This window comes from Patagioenas fasciata, chromosome 5, assembly GCF_037038585.1.
Source record: "Patagioenas fasciata isolate bPatFas1 chromosome 5, bPatFas1.hap1, whole genome shotgun sequence".
In the NCBI taxonomy this organism is placed as follows: Eukaryota; Metazoa; Chordata; class Aves; order Columbiformes; family Columbidae; genus Patagioenas; species Patagioenas fasciata.
The window spans coordinates 31,350,710-31,368,139 of NC_092524.1; the positions used below are offsets into that span (position 1 = coordinate 31,350,710).

The 17,430-nt window shown below is 40.3% G+C and overlaps 1 protein-coding gene across 5 annotated transcripts in view; it reads left to right on the forward strand.

Annotated features, from left to right (window-relative positions):
- Window positions 1-36: 36 nt before the first annotated feature.
- GANC (glucosidase alpha, neutral C) overlaps window positions 37-17,430 on the forward strand; it is a 28,282-nt gene continuing 10,888 nt past the window's right edge. For 4 of the 5 annotated variants that reach the window (XR_010651368.2, XM_065838030.2, XM_071809217.1 and 1 more), the window contains exons 1-16: window positions 37-189; window positions 1,317-1,379; window positions 2,879-2,987; window positions 4,530-4,657; window positions 5,185-5,367; window positions 6,226-6,274; window positions 7,671-7,737; window positions 9,122-9,218; window positions 9,783-9,963; window positions 10,810-10,963; window positions 12,045-12,280; window positions 13,933-14,059; window positions 15,040-15,119; window positions 16,009-16,152; window positions 16,551-16,647; window positions 17,020-17,121. Coding sequence is in view for 4 of the 5 variants with exons in the window: in XM_065838030.2 (XP_065694102.1) it covers window positions 161-189; window positions 1,317-1,379; window positions 2,879-2,987; window positions 4,530-4,657; window positions 5,185-5,367; window positions 6,226-6,274; window positions 7,671-7,737; window positions 9,122-9,218; window positions 9,783-9,963; window positions 10,810-10,963; window positions 12,045-12,280; window positions 13,933-14,059; window positions 15,040-15,119; window positions 16,009-16,152; window positions 16,551-16,647; window positions 17,020-17,121 (1,846 nt within the window). In the remaining variant the exon portion in view is untranslated. Of the gene's footprint in view, window positions 190-1,316; window positions 1,380-2,878; window positions 2,988-4,529; window positions 4,658-5,184; window positions 5,368-6,225; window positions 6,275-7,670; window positions 7,738-9,121; window positions 9,219-9,782; window positions 9,964-10,809; window positions 10,964-12,044; window positions 12,281-13,932; window positions 14,060-15,039; window positions 15,120-16,008; window positions 16,153-16,550; window positions 16,648-16,961; window positions 17,154-17,430 lie in introns of those variants that run through there. The other variant, XM_065838031.2, reaches the window with a different exon arrangement.

The following is a 17,430-nucleotide window of genomic DNA, read 5'->3' on the forward strand; positions in this document are numbered from 1 at the left end:
TGCGCCTGGGCCGCCGGCACCTGCCGCGAGCGAGGCGAGGCCGTTACGGGAGGAGCGTCCCCGGCTGCCGCCCGTCCCTCTGGGGAGGCCTCGGGCCCCGCCGCCGCAGCCGGGCGGTCACCCCTGCTCCCCGCCGGCGGCCGCTCGGGACAGCCCCGCCATGGAGGCGGTCACGCCGGGGGAAGTCAGGTAACTGCTGTCCGGTAGCGGCTCCTTATCCGGCCCTCTCCTCGCTGCCGGGCCGGCTCCACAGCTTCCTGCGAGGAACGGCGGGGTGCGGGCCAGGCCCCGGAAAGACCCCAGAGCCCGCCGGGCGTGGCGGGGAGGCGTGTGGGGCCGTGGCGGTGCTGTCCCCGCTGCCCCTGCCCGCGGAGGGGTTGGCGGGAGCGCGGGTGACAACGCGCGGGTCCGTTCGGGCACAGGCTGCAGCGCGGGAGGTGCCGAATGTGCCAACAGTCCCACAGAGCTGGTGTGAAAACCCCGAAGTGCATGGGTGTCTTCAGGCAAAAACGGGAAGGATTAAATTGCCTAAATATATGGTTACTGTGAGGTCTCTAATAGTGATCCAGGTCTATTAATATTTAGTTCACGGAATTTGTGACCAAGTGTTTATGGCTGCTATCTGCAATAAAGATAATTAATAAGTATTTTGTGAGCATCAACTCTTTGTCTGCCAGTGCTAATACTTTATTCTATTCTACCTAACACCTTATTCTCATCTATGTGTGTCAGAACTCAGCATGTTGTGGGAAGTATTTTGATGAGAAACGCTACTGACAGTCCTTTTTTTCAGGCAAGCCAAAAAACTACTGTTATCTAATAGATATAAAAGTTATATCAAGCCTAGAGATAGCACAGAGCTGTCAGGAGAGCCTCCAGAAGCCTCACTTCCTCATCAGTCCCCCTGCAAGTAGAAGGGTGCAGGGTTTCTCCCTTTCTGCCAATCCTGCCTCTTTCTCCATTCTTATTACTGGAATGTAATATGTGACTATCAGGACCGCAGAGAGAGATCTGGCTTCAAAATGCAAAGCCCCAAGAATTTACTCATGCTGAAATTCTACTCTGTCAGTCACAGATTCAATTGTTTGCCCAATTTGTCAAAGTTTAAAAGGAAATGGTTTAGCATGCAACTAAATGTGTAAGAAATCCTTCCCATCTACAAACACAATAGTTCAAAGTCCAACACATTTTATGTTACCACAGTTGTCTGCATTCTCTTTAATCCTTGCCTCTCTTGAGGAGGACCTCCATCATCTGATCATTCAGCAGGTGTTTGGAGAACACATTTAAGCATTTTCTTTATCTGCTCTTTCTAGTGTCCAAGATGAGGCTGTGGACAAAAGCACCTTCAAGGAATGCAACCAGATTGCTTTCTACAGGTAAAGAGAAGAATTGTAGTGTCGGGTTTGGGTTTTTTTAACTAGTAAAATTAAAAGATATGGGAAGTAGTTACACATTGATTTTTAATCACAGCAAGTCTGCTGCTTTCATGATTTATCTTTCAAAGTTAGCCACTCACCTGTGAGAAAGCAATAAACAGCATATTTTAAAAGATGATATCTTACATACAAAACCTCTTCTGATAAAATTCAGAAGAGTCACTCCTCTCATCTGACAAAGCCCCAGCAATATTTTAACTGTATGTACACTCAGGCGCAGGTTGTTTTCTTGATGTGGATATTTCTCGAATATCCGTAGTTCATAACAACAGAATTCTCGATAGAAGCCATTAGTCTGTGACAATAGTATAAATTATTACAGTTCTGTTGAACAAGTACCTTGGCCAGAATTCAGCATCAAATCTAAATGCTAGGTCATTAGTCTCTTAAAGCTAATCTTAAGCTAAATGATCCTTCTCATCCTATATCTAACTGAAGTACCTCTCTAGCTTTTTTCCTCCTATCCTCCATTGTCTTCTATCCAGTGCTCCGTGGCTGAAAGGAATGATTGCCCAGAGTTACACCAATTAGCCACAGATGTACTGAGTTACAGTTCCAGATGTTCATTTCTGTTCTGCAGGAAAATACATTCAAAAAACCCCAAATAACTTATTGCTGATGCGAAAAGGAGTCCTTCCCCTTTTCACGCCAGCCCTTTCTAGCCTGTCACCATTTTAACTTAACACATCTAATTTCTCAGCAGGAGGTTGCCACACATTGGCAAGCATCAGATCCTGTCGTTGCTACGCTTTTAAAAGAAATCCTTTATCTGTTTGCTCGCATTTGTGCAATATCTGTTTGCAAGGAAACAAAGTCAGTTTACTAATGAGGAAGTTTCCCTCTAAGGTAGCCTCCAAGACACTTATCTTCAACTAGTTCCTAAAACCTGAACTCAGCAAGGAGCATTCTGCAAACAGATGAAAGAGCTTCTATTTCAGGTTCTCCATCCTAAAGTCATCATCAGGGCCAAAAGCTGTAGTCAAAACTCTGTATTCAGCAAGCCCATTGAAAAAAATTTCCTTAGTTCATATTCAGGAGGTTACAAATGACAAACATATACTGCTTTATCACCACAGAATGTAACAGCTGTTCACCTGGGGCCTGCAGACCGAGCAGGGTATATGACAGAAAATGAAAAACAGCTTATTCAGCTGAAATTTCTGAGCTCATGAAAAGAAGAACAATGTAACTGGACAACTGAGAATTTAGTTGTATACTTCAATAAAGACTTATATTGTTTAAAAAAACTCTATGGGGTGGGGATGGCTAACCAAACCCCTCTAATGTCTCATTCATAAACATGAATATGGGCTTAGAACTATATTCTTTCTTTTTCAAGACGAAATTATTAAGTAAACATTTCTAACAATATTATGTCCCTTTGTGTCATATAAACCTCAACAATTAGGGATACCAAAAACAACCTTCTCTCTTGACAGGCGTCAGAAGCTTCTACATCCTGGAAAATCCTTGTATCACGCATTGTTGGATTCAGTCACATTAAGTGATGAGAATGTCAAATTCCCAATTATTCATGAGGAGAATAAGGTGAGATCCCACCTAGCATAAGAGTGTTCTTACAGAAGAAGCAATGAATATTATCAGCAAGTCTGATAATATTTGCAGGTTTTGAGATTCTTCAGTGATAGATATGATGCAAAGTATCAGTCCAAAGATGTCGTTACTGGTCCATATTTATTTGACAATTTCAGACTGGGCAAGGACAACAGGTATTTTAAGGAACTTCAAAAAACTTTTAATGACTTTATGAAAAATCTGAACAGAACTCTTTTTATCTGAAAAAAAATGTTTTTATTTCAGAGTTTTCTCCCCTATTCCAAAATAATAAATTATTTTTCTGTAATGGCATAAGAAGACCTATGTTTGATTGCCTCCTAACCATACCTTTGTATTCCTGTGTTTGCTCAAATGCAGTTTTTTTGGGAAAAATTAGCCTTCTTTGCATTTAAGAAGACAAACAGGAAGTGGGGTGTCTTCTGTTTCTCTGATTTAACAGCACAGCAGCTAACACATTCACTCAGGGAACAGGCAACCTAACCCATCCTCAGATTATGGGAGTTTGGGACTACGGCTCTCCTCCATGCTCTAAGCATCACACACTGTAGATGCCATGCATAAATGTATTTTTTTTTGCTTCTCTTGTTGGTCCTGACCTTCTTCGCAGTCAGCACAGAAAAGGGAGTTCATTTTTGTTCAAGATTTTTAGGTAGATGAAAGACTGTGAAGCTCTGTGGCTTCCTGGACTATTTGAGCGTTTATAAAAAGACGACATAATGTCACATATTTCCCAGGAAGCAGGATCTGGAACTCCAAATGAATCTGTTTTCTCTTGTCTTCTCTTCCTCTGGTCTTATGACTCTCTCATTCTTTCATGGCTCTGAAGAGAGCAGGGCTGAGTGGCTTCCAGGCAGAGGGAGAAGATATCAGGCCAAAATTCTTCAGCCAGTTTTGTGTCTCATGGAAGGAAAGATTAAGAAAGTAAAAGAAAAACAAACAAAAAAATCTGTCTTGTGGTGTAGAGATCCTTCACAGAAGAAAAATGAGTCATTTTGTATGAGCTAGAACAGAGTGGCTTCCCAATTCCCTGAACTGTAGAACAGCAAGGTACATTGAGTAGGGCAGTATTATGCGTTTTCTGTAGGTATCTTTCTGACACAGTACATCAGTGTCAGTATCACTGTGAACACAGAGCACTGACATTTTTGCAAAAAGCCCACATCTCAATAGTATCCTGCTCTTACATTGACAGCACAATAGTGAAGTTGTCTAAACTTCAAGATTACTCTTGTTTTCCATGCTGCTTGTGGGGAGAGCTGTAAAATACTAGATATGAGAGACCTGAAGACAAAGAGTCCACTTAAAAGGAGTTGTTCCTTCAAAGGCGAGAAGTAGAGTTAGTTGTTGTAAATTCAGATGGATGATGATTGATGCTCAGCAACACTACAGAACATTAAGTCAGAAAGCAGGCATGTTTTTTTTTTTCCAGAGAGTAAGTGTTTGGTGATGTTGAGTTGAAAAGTAAGTTGCTATTTGTTATCACTACCAGTTTATCTGTTTGTTTGCTCCCAGGTTCTTCTACAAGTAGAAATTTGTGAAATAGAAGGCAGTATTTTCAGGCTTAAAATTGATGAGGCAGATCCTCTCAGAGAAAGATACAAGGTTCCTGATGTTCTTATAAAGGAACCTATCACCCGAAGGTAAGTGATGGGAAGATGATTTAGCACCTTAGTAACATATATAGCTTCACTTGCAAGAGTGTTTTCCCTTCTCCTTCGTTTGTGCTACCCTACAGTTGTCTCTCTACAGTATAAAGTTGTTACAGGAAAATAAAAATGCATGTGGTTAATTTACTTTCAAAAATTCATGTTAAATAGACTGGAGAAAGTTTTGTCATATCCATAAGAAACTTGAGGCTGTTTGACCCAATCAGAAAATAGCCTACCTGTTCTGATGCATCATTTTTACCTAAGGCATTACCTGTTAATGTGAAAGGAATGGAAATTCTGGATAGTTTTCATGGCAGTTGTGTAGCCCCCTGTTGCACTGTGCAGTGAACCGTGAACACAGCATGTATTTCTGGGGTTCTTTGTCTCAACATTAGCATTGAGCTTTTTATAATACATGCAGACGTTCTCAGCCTATCTTTTGTTTCAAATCATTATTTAGCTACAGTGGATTTCACATGCTGACTGATATAAAGCTGTTGTTGCTTTTCATTTGCCAGACTTATTATATCCCAGAAGGAGGCAGGCATTTTGGTGCTGTCAAATGTTAATGAGGACTACAAACTTCAAGTCACAGCAAACCCCTTCCAGATTGAGCTACAGTCCAAGGCCGAGACTGTTCTGAGTATGAATTCCAATGGGTTGTTATATTTTGAGCACCTACAACCACCTCCCAGTGATAGGTACTGTATCTGTCTATCACATTGTAGTATGTAGCTAAACAGTTCTGTGGAACTCCAGTTTCTGTGATAGAAGCTCTTATGTATCAAAATGTCTTCTTGTTTACTTCATACCAGTAAGTACAATGGTGAAGTTAGGAGAGAGAAATTATAGATCAATTAACTGCAGGCTGTTTTAATCCCTTGGAGAAGCCATGTGCAAAATGCTAACCTCGTTTAATGGCCAGTTCTGTAAAACACTAAGGTATCATGGTATCCCTTGTCTTTCTTGGGAATGAGTGATGGTATTGTGATAAGGTTATTAGTTTTGTCTCCTTTTATGACAGAAGTTATGCTTTTGGTAAGTTATATTCACCATATAAACTCTTGAAGTAAGTTTCATTCAACTTAAAATATGCCTGTATAGCCGCAAGATTTTATAAGTCAATCCCACTGCAAAGTGCTGAAAATGTGAGAAATGACAGTGCAGGACATATCATGACTAGGAAAAGAGCCTAGCCAGCGTCTCTCCTAGAGAGCATTATTTCAAAAATTGTAATTAACAGAGATCCCTTAACAGAGAATAACAAAGAAGTGAGAATCTTCTGGGTGTGTAAAACACTGACACAGACAGGAATAAATGTGAAAGGCCAAGGAGTCAACCTGACTCAAATAAGGAGTGGAGATTATTTTAAGACATTGAATATTAAAATTATTTGCCAGTTAAAGCTCTTGACTATGGCATCAATTTTCAGAATAGTCAAGCACCAAAACTCTTATATAATGTATAAGGCAAGGCATAATGCTATATGAATTTTCTGTTTGAAATCCTTCCTTACCTGAACAATAAACTGATTAGTTCTATGTATTTGTTTTCACTAGAAAACATACAGAAGAAAACAAGGATGAGTCATCATGTGATTCCTCTAAGGTAACTCATCCTTGCTCTAATTCCAACATTACTATTTTGTAGAAAAGATAATTAATTACAATCACATGTTCATGATTTCTTCTGGTATTATGTTTGCAAACATAGTCTAACCACTTTTCAGTGAAATTCAAAAAGGACGTGGTCTTTCATATTGAGACATTTTACAAATTCATAGTTAAATAAAAGTTTATGTGTTTTATCAGGGCTGTAAAAGATGTCAGGTAGATCTGGCTCACAATGTTTTTTTACTTGACTTTTTTATTTGGAATTTCTTTCTCTTTTGTTCTCTTGTTTGATTTGGAGTTGATGTGTAAAAGGGAGGTTTGCAGTGATATTTGGTCCTTTTCAAATTCCTTGTTCACTGCAAAGAGAGTTTCAAAAGAAAAAGAGTCTCCACATACATTCATGTTTAATACGAAAGTAAGATTCTCTCTGATAAAAGACCAGGTCCTGGCAGTGCGTAAAGGCACACAGCAGTTTCCTCAGGAGGCTGAGTTGTGTCCATGATATAATTTTAGCCTCCTGTCAAGCAGATGGCTGCTTATTCCATCATACTGTTATAAATGGCAGGAGAAATGCTGCCCTTAGCATACTTGTGTCTGGACTCTGGGTTCTGCCAGGGAGCCTGCTTGCTTTGCAGGAGTCACACAGCTGCAAGAGGCCACATCTGCTTATTTTGGGATCAATGTAGAAAACAAAACCAGGAAAGACGCTGCAAAAGGTGAAAATTCTAGGAAAATAAATATCAGGGCACAAGGCTCAAAATTTGAAGGAGGCTAAAAGTATGAGTTATACACACAGGACTCTGGGGAGTCTGAAGAGTTTTTTTGTTGCCTGACCCTTACTGTTTAGGGGAGTGGGTTGGTTTCTGTTTGTATAGGTTTTCCTGTTTGGTTCCAACTGTGCAATCTTTGCATTTTATAATCGTGTTCAACATCCAGAAGAAAGACATTTTTTACAGTGAGAACAAACATTCACTGGAACAACCTCCTAAGGGATGTGGTAGAGTACTCTTCACTGGGAGGTTTTCACAATGCAATTGGACAGGGTGCTGGATAATCTCATCTAGGCTTCCTTCCCATGAAAGGCTGGACCAAGTGATCTTTTGAGGTCCCTTCCAGCCTGGGCTATTCTGTCATTCTCTGATTCTATCCAAGACCTCAGGTATTACTTTTATGCTGTAGCAGTGCGCGTGTGTGCTCCACTAGCACATTAGTTCTTCAGTGTAAATTCCTGTAGCAGGATCTGAATTGTGTTTTGGCTTTATTTATACTAACCGTATTTGGCAAAAAACAGCGGACAATGTACAAATCTCATGTGAATACGCATATTTTTCTTGGAAATACATTGTGTGAGCAGTTGCATTTGCTAGGCTTAGCTATTTCTTTTCATCCAGGAGAAACAAGAGGATCTAGGTCTCTGGCAAGAGAAATTTGGCAGATTCTTAGACATCAAAGCTCATGGTAAGTCTCAGTCCAGTTCTGAAAACAGCTTTACTGCTTTGTTTATAGCTGCATTTGTTCATACTTCTGTTGGCTTTCTGTTTAGCTGTTTAACGTTCATCAGTGTCTCGCTCCTTCTTCTAACTTGCCTATCAGATATCAGTGATGGGTAACAAATTTGACAGAAGTGCTGGAAATATTTATTAGGTTTCTGTTGAGAAGGGAACACATTAAATGTGACCTATTTTGTCAGCACACTGTGTACCATTTCTGACATAGCACAACTCTATCTGCATTGGCTGACTGGTATGTAATGCATTATTTCCTTTTTATTTTCTTTTTTAGTATCAGCACATAACATTGATTTCATTTATGGTTTATTCTCACAATGTATCAGAAATCTAATGATTACTGATAATGAAATCTAATGATATCTAAGCATTAATAATTGTCACAGAAAAACTCTTTTTAAGTGGGGAACTACAAAAGGAAATATGAGCAGTCTTAATGGATAAGAAGGTTATAGAAACCTGTAGATCAATTTCTCAAATACAATTTAAATTATTAATTACCAAAATCTGTGACCATCTGCTGTCTGTCCAGTTCTGCATTAATTGAGTTGGTTACCTTTGTTCATGACCACTATCATGTGCACTTTTATGCCAACCAGCACTAACCAGCTGCTGCAGCAGGGCGAGAGAAATCTGGAAGAGCTTCTTTGTGGTGACAGGGACTTCTCCAGTTCACAGTCAAGACACAGACAGGATGCTGTTGCCCTTGTTGTCCGTGCTGCATGTGATGTATTAGGCCAGTGTTACGGTTTTTTCTGTTTCTGTGTGTTGGAGGAGTAAAGTCCATATGGTCAGGTCCTGATCCTGAAGCCACTGCTTGTCAGTCTACAGGATCTCTGGTCAGCTGCCAGAAGTTGCTCTGGATTCAGTAACGTGACAAGATGGTGTCACTGGCAGAGGCTCTTGTGCATGCTGCTCCCCTGGCTGAGGCTGAAGAGAAGAGCAGTAGGAAACAGGCAACTCTGACTCTAAAGTCCACTCTGCTGTACCACTGTGCTGCAAAGCTTGGCTTGTAGGTACTGGGATAGAAACAGGAGATAATTTTAAGCAGTTTCACTACAGAATAAAGAAGAGACCCACTATTGGATGTATTTTTTTTTCTGTCGAAGTGATTCATTTTATCTTCTTAAGCAATAAAATCTGTTTAAAACATTACCTGTATAGTTAATAAGTAATAATGAAAGTGAGGTTGAAAGCAAGTGTGAAAGAGCTAATTATTAAAACCTGCTTTTCGATTTTTTATTGCCTTTTAGTTAGGTCACTCTGCCCTGATGCTTTCAGCTAAGCCTGAGAATAGAACTCTGTGGTCTTCTCTTTTAATGTTATTCCCACAGGTCCTAGTTCTGTAGGTGTGGACTTCACTTTACATGGATTTGAGCATGTTTATGGACTACCGCAACATGCAGAAGCACTTCTTCTCAAAAACACCAGGTAAAAGTGGCAGATTGCTAGTAAAAGCAGTATCATTTTTATAGAGGTGAGCTATAACATTGTCTTAATATTTTAATGCAGTCAACAGCTTGAGATACTTATATTAATGTATTTTTTCATTTAATGATACAGCAAGCTGAATCATAGCCCTGTCTACGTGGAGTGAGTCGTTCTGCTTTCACTTTCCACTCAATTTCATGAATGACCTTTTCTGTTCTCTCTCATTTTTCCATGCAGAGTTTTTTTCAGAATTGCAGGATTGGTCATGTTAAACAGAACTCTTAGAAGAGCAATTCTATGGGAGGTTTCAGAATTCCTATTATACTTGAGGACATAGAGCAAATGAGCAGTAGTCTTGCTGGCAGCAAAAATATTGTTTTATTCAAATAGCTAGGACCAAAGCAAAGAAGCAGTAATCTAGGCTGTCCACATTTCAGCTCTGGATGCGAAACAAAAGATGATAGTGCAGAGTGTTCACTGAGTTTAGTGGAATGGCAATAGAGCGAAAATTTGCCTAATGCAGGATGCTCACATGTAACAAACATATCTGTTTGTTTGTCCTAGTGATGGTGATGCCTACCGGCTTTATAATTTGGATATCTTCGGCCACAAGATACATGACAAAATAGGCATTTATGGTTCAGTGCCCCTTCTCTTAGCACACAAGCCCAACAGAAGTTCGGGGATCTTCTGGCTGAACTCTTCAGAAACGCTGGTGGATATTAATACAAAGGCAGTAGCTGAGGTGAGTTGCTCACTTTCCTCAGAATTTAATAATGAAAGAAAACACTCCAGGGCAGGGCCAGCAGGAACATGACAACATTATTGGAAATTTATCTTTTGCTCCCTAATGAGGAATTGTCAGTCTCCTTCTCCTTTCCTCCCTACTGCTAAATTTGTTTTAAACCACTGAAAAGAGCAAGGAGATGACTCCTTGCAAGAGTCAAGTTATAGAACTTTTATCTTAAGAGATCTACAGGAGAAGGCAGAGAGGAAACATGTAATGTTGGAGCTGAAAAGATCTACACAGGTGGATGTAGCAGGCACAAAAAAGAGTGGACAAAAATCTTGACAGTCTCTTGGATTTGGGGAATTTTTCTGAGTTTTTAAATTATTGGAATTGCCATACATTTCTTCTTAGGCTCATTCTTCTGTGGAAGGTAACTGACCTTCAAGAGACGTAAAATGTTCAGGAAATGAACTCGCTCAACTCCTGAAACAGAAACATCAATGTTGCTCTATTCCAGCACTTCGATACATGGTTAAAATTATTGATTTTCTTTATTTCTCATGGCGTAGTTATAGATGTTACTCAAAGATCCTGCAGAAAATGCAGTCTTTAATTACAGAAAGGCTTTAATTACTTTTCCCCTCATTACCCATTTTTCCTCATTAACTATTACTCTGTATTTTTTATAAGCAGTATGCAAGGTAAAGGGTTTGTGAGGGACATATAAGAAGCGTTCATTGTGTATTCCTCATACCTGCTGGGTATGTGTTAGTGAGTTTTGTGGTTTTCCATGCTTTCTCTTTCATTGAAACAAAGTTTGATAGAGAGAGCTATTCAGTTTTACCTCGGTTTCCTTCAAAGCACATCCCATCCGGATCTGCTGCAGAGACCACCAAGCAGAGAGCCGTGCCTGTAACTGATGTGCGCTGGATGTCAGAAAGCGGCATCATTGATGTTTTCCTGCTGACGGGACCCACTGCATTTGATATCTTCAAGCAGTTTGCACATCTGACAGGTACTAACTCATGTAATTGCAGTCAGTATAGCACATTCACCTGGGAGATGCTTTGAAGAGCATGCTGTACCTGAGAGTGGGTTAATATTTACCTAGTCCATTGTGTGCTGGAGGCCAGTCATTCCCAAACTGCAGTTTGTAGAGCAAGGGCTGGTGCTTTGTGAAGCCAGGTCTCCATCCTTGTTTTCCGGGGCATCTGTAGCTGGCCAAACTCGGCCCTGAGTTACTGCTCTCTGAAACTGCTTCCTTAGATGAAGAGAGGAGGCACAGAGGGCTAGAACTACCAGTCGCCATCAAGACAGGCTGCCTTATAATGAGAAAAGACTGAAGTTATGGAATGATATATGCTGGAGAGTAGAGAAGGAAGATAAATAACTGTCCAGTGTGTCTTGTTAGGGAAGAGAGCAGAGGTAGCATGCAAATATGGGAAAGGAAAGCAGCAAGAGGCTCAGGAAGAGACTCAAAAAATGAAGGCAAGAGGACTAATGTTTTATGAAAGCAGAATTCTATATATACTAAAAAGAATTGAAAGCACAGAAACATCCCTGGTAATTCTTTAGTGTGTTAGCAATGATTATTTGCTGCACAGATGTTATGGACAGAATGTGGTTCAGCTGAACAGAAATAGGAAAGTAGCCAGATAGCTAGAGGATCTCGCCAAGTGGAAGTGCACGCTTGGGAAAGTTTCCCAGCTCCCTTTTGCCATATGGATGTATACATACGTGGTTTTTAATTTTAAAAATTCCTAACAATTGGAGTTCCATGGTTCTCTTTGTACTGCAGCAGCTGTGGGCCTGCTTACACTACTCAGGTTCAAGCAGTCACAGGAATTGCATTCTACTGATTAAAATCTATTTAATTGTTTGCATTAATTGTTTGCATTAAAGCTAATCTAGAATATTTTTGCATTAGAAAAAATTAAAGTACAAATTTATATTGGTTACATGCTCTAGACTCAACACAGGCCAGCATTCCCTAGCTCCAGACAGATACATATTAATAATGTTAACTTTTGTAGAGTCTCTAGCTAGAATCCTGAAGGGCATTAACAGTGTTATCTTCATTCATATACTCTTCCTAGGCACTCAAGCCTTGCCCCCACTTTTTTCTCTGGGCTACCATCAGTGCCGCTGGAATTACGAGGATGAGCATGATGTCAAGGCAGTAGACGCTGGTTTTGATCAACATGACATTCCTTATGATGTGATATGGCTGGACATAGAGCACACAGATGGCAAGAGGTATTTTACTTGGGACAAAAAGAAATTCCGGAACCCCAGAAAAATGCAAGAACATCTCAGGAAGAGAAAACGGAAGGTAAATAATAAAGCAGGAAGACAGAAAATATTTCTTTGTAGTGTGAAGCTACCCAATCTAGCTTTAACCAAGTGTCCTGGTCTTGGCTGGGATAGAGTTCATTTTCTTTCTAGTAGCTGGTATAGTGCAGTGGTTTGGATTTAATATGAGAAGAATGTTGATAATACACTGATGTTGTGGTTGTTGCTGGGGAGTCAAGGACTTTTTCAGCTTCCCATCCTCTCCCACATGCACTAGAAAAAGGGAGAGAGCGAAGCCAGGACAGCTGACCCAAGCTGGCCAAAGGGATGTTCCATACTGTATGATGTCATGCCCAGTATAGAACCTGGAGTTGGACAGGGGACAAATGCTGCTGCTCAAAAACAAAATTGCGGGTGGTGATTGCATTGTGCATCGCTTGTTTTGTATATTCTATTATCATTTTCTCTTCCTTTGCTGTCTTATTAAACATTTCTTATCTCAACCCACGAGTCTGGGTTTTTGTTCCCTTTTTGATTCTCTCACCCATCCCACTTGAGTGGCTACATGGTCCTAGTTGCTGGCCAGCCTTAAAGCACAATACCAAGGTACTTCAGATACTGGAAACAGTTTAAGTGCAGTAGAGTAAATTAGACTGTGTTGCAGTCTGGTGATGCTTCCAGTGCACCGGCTATCTTGTTTAATGGAGTTCTTTGTGCCATTTTATTATTTCTTAGTTCTGTACCCTGACCACCAGGCTAAGTTTGACCCATGTCAAGTTCCATCTTACAGAAGCAGCCCAGTGCCGTCCTTGATGGGCACAGTAGAAAATGTTTCTACTTAACAGAAGTTGCTATCCTCACTTCAGCTTTTCTTTGTGTTCGTAATACTTTTTATTTTCTCCTTATCCTAACTGAGATTATTCTTCATGTTGATATGATTGCTTACCATAAACTAAATGTTTTTTCCTTCTTCTGAAGTACTGGTATGATATGCAGTCTATTAGTTTAGTTAGTTGTTATTTCTGCTTTTACAGCTAAAATATTTTTCTTGGAATTATAGAGGTATTAAAATGTACACAGTCAACATGTGAAAGTTGTAGAATTGCTTAATGTTTGATCTTTGCCAAAAGTCAACGAAATAGCCGTTGAGATTTCATTCAAGTTTTCAGTCTCTTATTCAGAGCTATAGTACTTTCTCAGCTCTACAGCAAGGCAGTTAATGGCAGCAGAAAGTAACAGCAAAATACAATATGTGGATGTTTAAAACAATTAGAAACTTCTGTTGCTGTTGTGTGGTATACAAGCTAAGATATATTTACATGTCTTAAGGCAAATGATTTTAAGCAGGGACATGAACATGGAAGTCAGATATTTTCCCATTCACAGAATACAGCAGTGAATTAAACATTGTGTTTTTAGGGGTTGGGGTGCTTGCTTTTATCTGAAACAATATTTTTTTGCACTTATTTCAGAAAGGTAAGCAGAAATTAATGCTTTCTTTGTAAATTCAGATATTATACTAAAGTCTAGAACAGTATATACAAGAACTGGTGATTGCTTTCTAAAATTAGTGACACAGCTACTTTCATTACCTAAAGTGAAATCAATCTGCCTTTTATTAAAAGTAAACTCTTATTGTTTTATTCAGTACAGTTGATGCTAATGGTACATTTTATTTTCTTATCCTGGCAGCTTGTCGTCATTGTAGATCCCCACATTAAGGTTGATCCCACGTACACCCTGTATTCACAGGCAAAGGACAAAGGGTATTTTGTGAAAGACAGAAATGGGCAAGATTTTGAGGGCATCTGTTGGCCAGGTAAAAAACCACTCTGTCTCTAAATTTCAAGCTGTTTATTTTAAAAAAATTGCAGAATAGTTTAATTGGGACTCATGAAAGTGGAATTAAATTCTTAGATTCCATGCATTTTTTGTAAATATTCGCAATTTCAAATACTTTAGTACAGTCATGTTCTAATTGCCTCAGCTGTACAACTTCTGTTATGTCTGTTGGACCTGCAGGTAGTCCCAGGGCCTAGAGCTAAAAAAAGTTTGATTTGTTGGTCAAAACAGCCATCCCTCTTCCAAACTTGTCTTGGGTAACAGAAATGCAGTCTGGTCTGTTGCAGTGAGCACAGCTTTTGTAGGCTGGGTGAAAATGAGTGAAGTCTGATTTGCATTCCTGTCCGATCTCCTCTAGGTAAACCTGCTTTAGCAGGTGGGTTGTACTAGATGATCTTCAGAGGTCATTTCCAACACTGACTGTTCTGTGATTATGTAATTCTGTGCAATTCAATCATAATATAGTGATTTGACATGTTATTTTTGATTTGGACTTCTCAAAGGAGCTTGCCCCCCCATCTTTGCAGATAGAAGGCCCACAGACCTGGCAAAGGAACGAATATGGGAAAAATCAAGGATATATTACAGCTTTTAGTAGCATGGCAGGATATAGTTATTCAGCTTCTCTGCGACACTTTCCTGTTTGAGCTCAAAATACCAGGGTTGCTGTCTATCCCTGGCTTCCTGTTCACATCTGAATGTATTTCAAACTGCTAGCGGTCATCCTTAAATGGTGCTGAGCTTCAGAACTCCAGAATCTATTTTGGTCTGCAGAACATGGCGATGTGTGTACCGAGTTCCAAGTCACTGAGAATATGCTCTTGAGCTTTTGTCTCAGAAACAATAGCAACCACATTGTTGCTGCCCATTTTAGAAGACGTCCCAGCTTTAGGCCGCTGTATTTAAGGGCAAAGACAATGCCTGCATGCTCTTAAAATCAGGTTCCTCCATCCACAGGTTCCTCTTGTTACCTGGATTTCACCAACCCTGAAGTGCGAAAGTGGTATGCAGATCAATTTGCCTTCAAAACATACAAGGTGCGTATTTATTTGCTCTGATCTACATATCCCAAAAAGCCTGAAAATGGGGAAAAGAGAGAAGATAAACTACTGGCTAAGCCACTTGGTGGCTTTTTTAGCTATATGATCATAATGTAGAGGAAAATATCTTGATAATCTGAAGTACCAGGGAAGAGTTTTCTCCATGGACTTGTCTACACTAAGAAAGCTGGCATCCATATTACTCCAGTGAACCTCCTTAGTTGCGTCAGTAGAATGGACAAACTGGAGGCATTTTAGTAACCCATAGTCTAACATGGCTGCTGCAATTCCAGCTTTTACTACCATAATGGCACACAAGGAGTGATGTGGGAGTGCTCTCTCATAGCTCATGGTCACTTCACCTTCACCTTCCTTCCAGCCCTCCTGCCTAGTGCTGAAAGTGTCTGGGCAGACGCTGCTGGACACCTCCAGTTTCATCCCCACCCTGAAGTTCTACTTTGCAGTAGGGTTGTGGAAACTACTCCCCTAGTAGACATGCACAGTAGACATTTCCCAGCCTGCTTTTCCTCTCCAGTTTTTCTCTTCTGTTCTTCTCTGATTTTTTCCTCATGGCTATTTAATATTTCTCTTTTCCCTGCCTCTTTTTCCTCCTGAGAAAGCAGGAATAACAAGTACGTACTGAGTTTTGTAAGAACTGCAAAAATCAAGTGGGCTTGTAGGCTGCCACCATGATCAAAGGGCCACTAAGAGAGATGAGATGAATGACTGGCATCTTTCAAGTGACCACAGGAGTATAATTACCATATCTTGTTTTGCTATTGTGGTTTCTACTCGTACCCCAGACTGGTTTGATACCCTCTAGACATAAACACACTAAGTCACAGTAATGGCTTTGTTATGACCTAACTGCAATCCTGTGTCACAGGGATCCACTAATATCCTCTTTGTGTGGAATGACATGAATGAGCCTTCAGTCTTCAAAGGGGCAGAACTAACAATGCCGAAAGATGCTGTCCACTACAATAACTGGGAGCATCGGGAAGTACACAACCTCTACGGATTCTACCAGGTAGAGTATCTGCAGACACAAACCAATTTTTCTCATGGAGTACATGTAATGTGGTAATTTACACAGTAGTGGGTATTCTGTAAGCTCCATGAAGGACTGAAACTCTGCTGTGCTGGATATTGCTGTATGTTAAATAAACTCTGTGATTGGTCACAAGAAAATGTGACAACATTGGTACCGCTCTACCATAACAATGTAAATAACATTGGCTGTGACTACACAGTATTTTTTGTTGTTGTTCAAGTACATACTAGTAAGACAATATTGCTTTAATAATAGGCATTATTTGTGGCTACAGATTTCTAATTTTTCCTGCCTTCGAAGGGCTAAAGAGGCAGTGTAGCAAATACCCTAATAATAGAGTTTGTCTTCCTGGCTTCCATATTCATGATTTTCAGCAAATGGCAACTGCAGAAGGACTCATCAGACGTTCTTCAGGAAAAGAGAGACCATTTGTCCTCACACGATCTTTCTTTGCTGGTTCACAGAAGTATGGTAAGTAGGGACTAGCTGGATGCCTTCCATGCTGCTTTGTTCTTTTAAATTTGGTGTGTAGTAGTTAAGACTAGAGAGGGCAGAAACTTCATAATACTGACATGGTGAGCACATAAGAGTGCAAATGATTGAAAGAATCAGTAGAACCTGGCAAAGTGTGTACAAGTTAAAGGTAGAATAAGAGCCCATGTCCTGTGACAAACCACTACCTGCTTTTAGTGCATGTTTCAGGAGCATTTGTGTATGAAGAAAGAAGAGAACAGCAGTCCACCAGTAGTTCATGACCATTCTTGTCTTCTTTCCTTAACTGCAAGCATAAGCTGAAGCATACGCCCAACTTCCCTGTGTAATGCTGAAAATGGGTATTTCCAGGGGCAGTGTGGACTGGAGACAACACAGCAGAGTGGCATTACTTGAAAATATCTATTCCAATGCTTCTCACCATCAGCATGGCAGGGATTTCATTCTGTGGAGGTAAGGTGTTTAGCTGGAGTTGCTCACTATGCATAAATCACTGATGCCACCAAGTTTGTACCCCAATATGGACTTCAGCACAGATGGTAGAAAGCACAGTGGTCCAGTGCATTTCCAGTCACTTTTGCAGATGAGTCTGGTTCCAGAAGCCACTCACCTGGCTCTCACCATCCTTTCTCCACTAACTCTTATGTAGTGTTCACATTCTGTCTGGAGCAGCAGTCCTCAGGTGGTGTTCCATAGCACCACTGTGACAGTCGACTGTCACTGGGGAAGGCACTCGGCCTCCAAAAGCTCTCTTCAGATTTT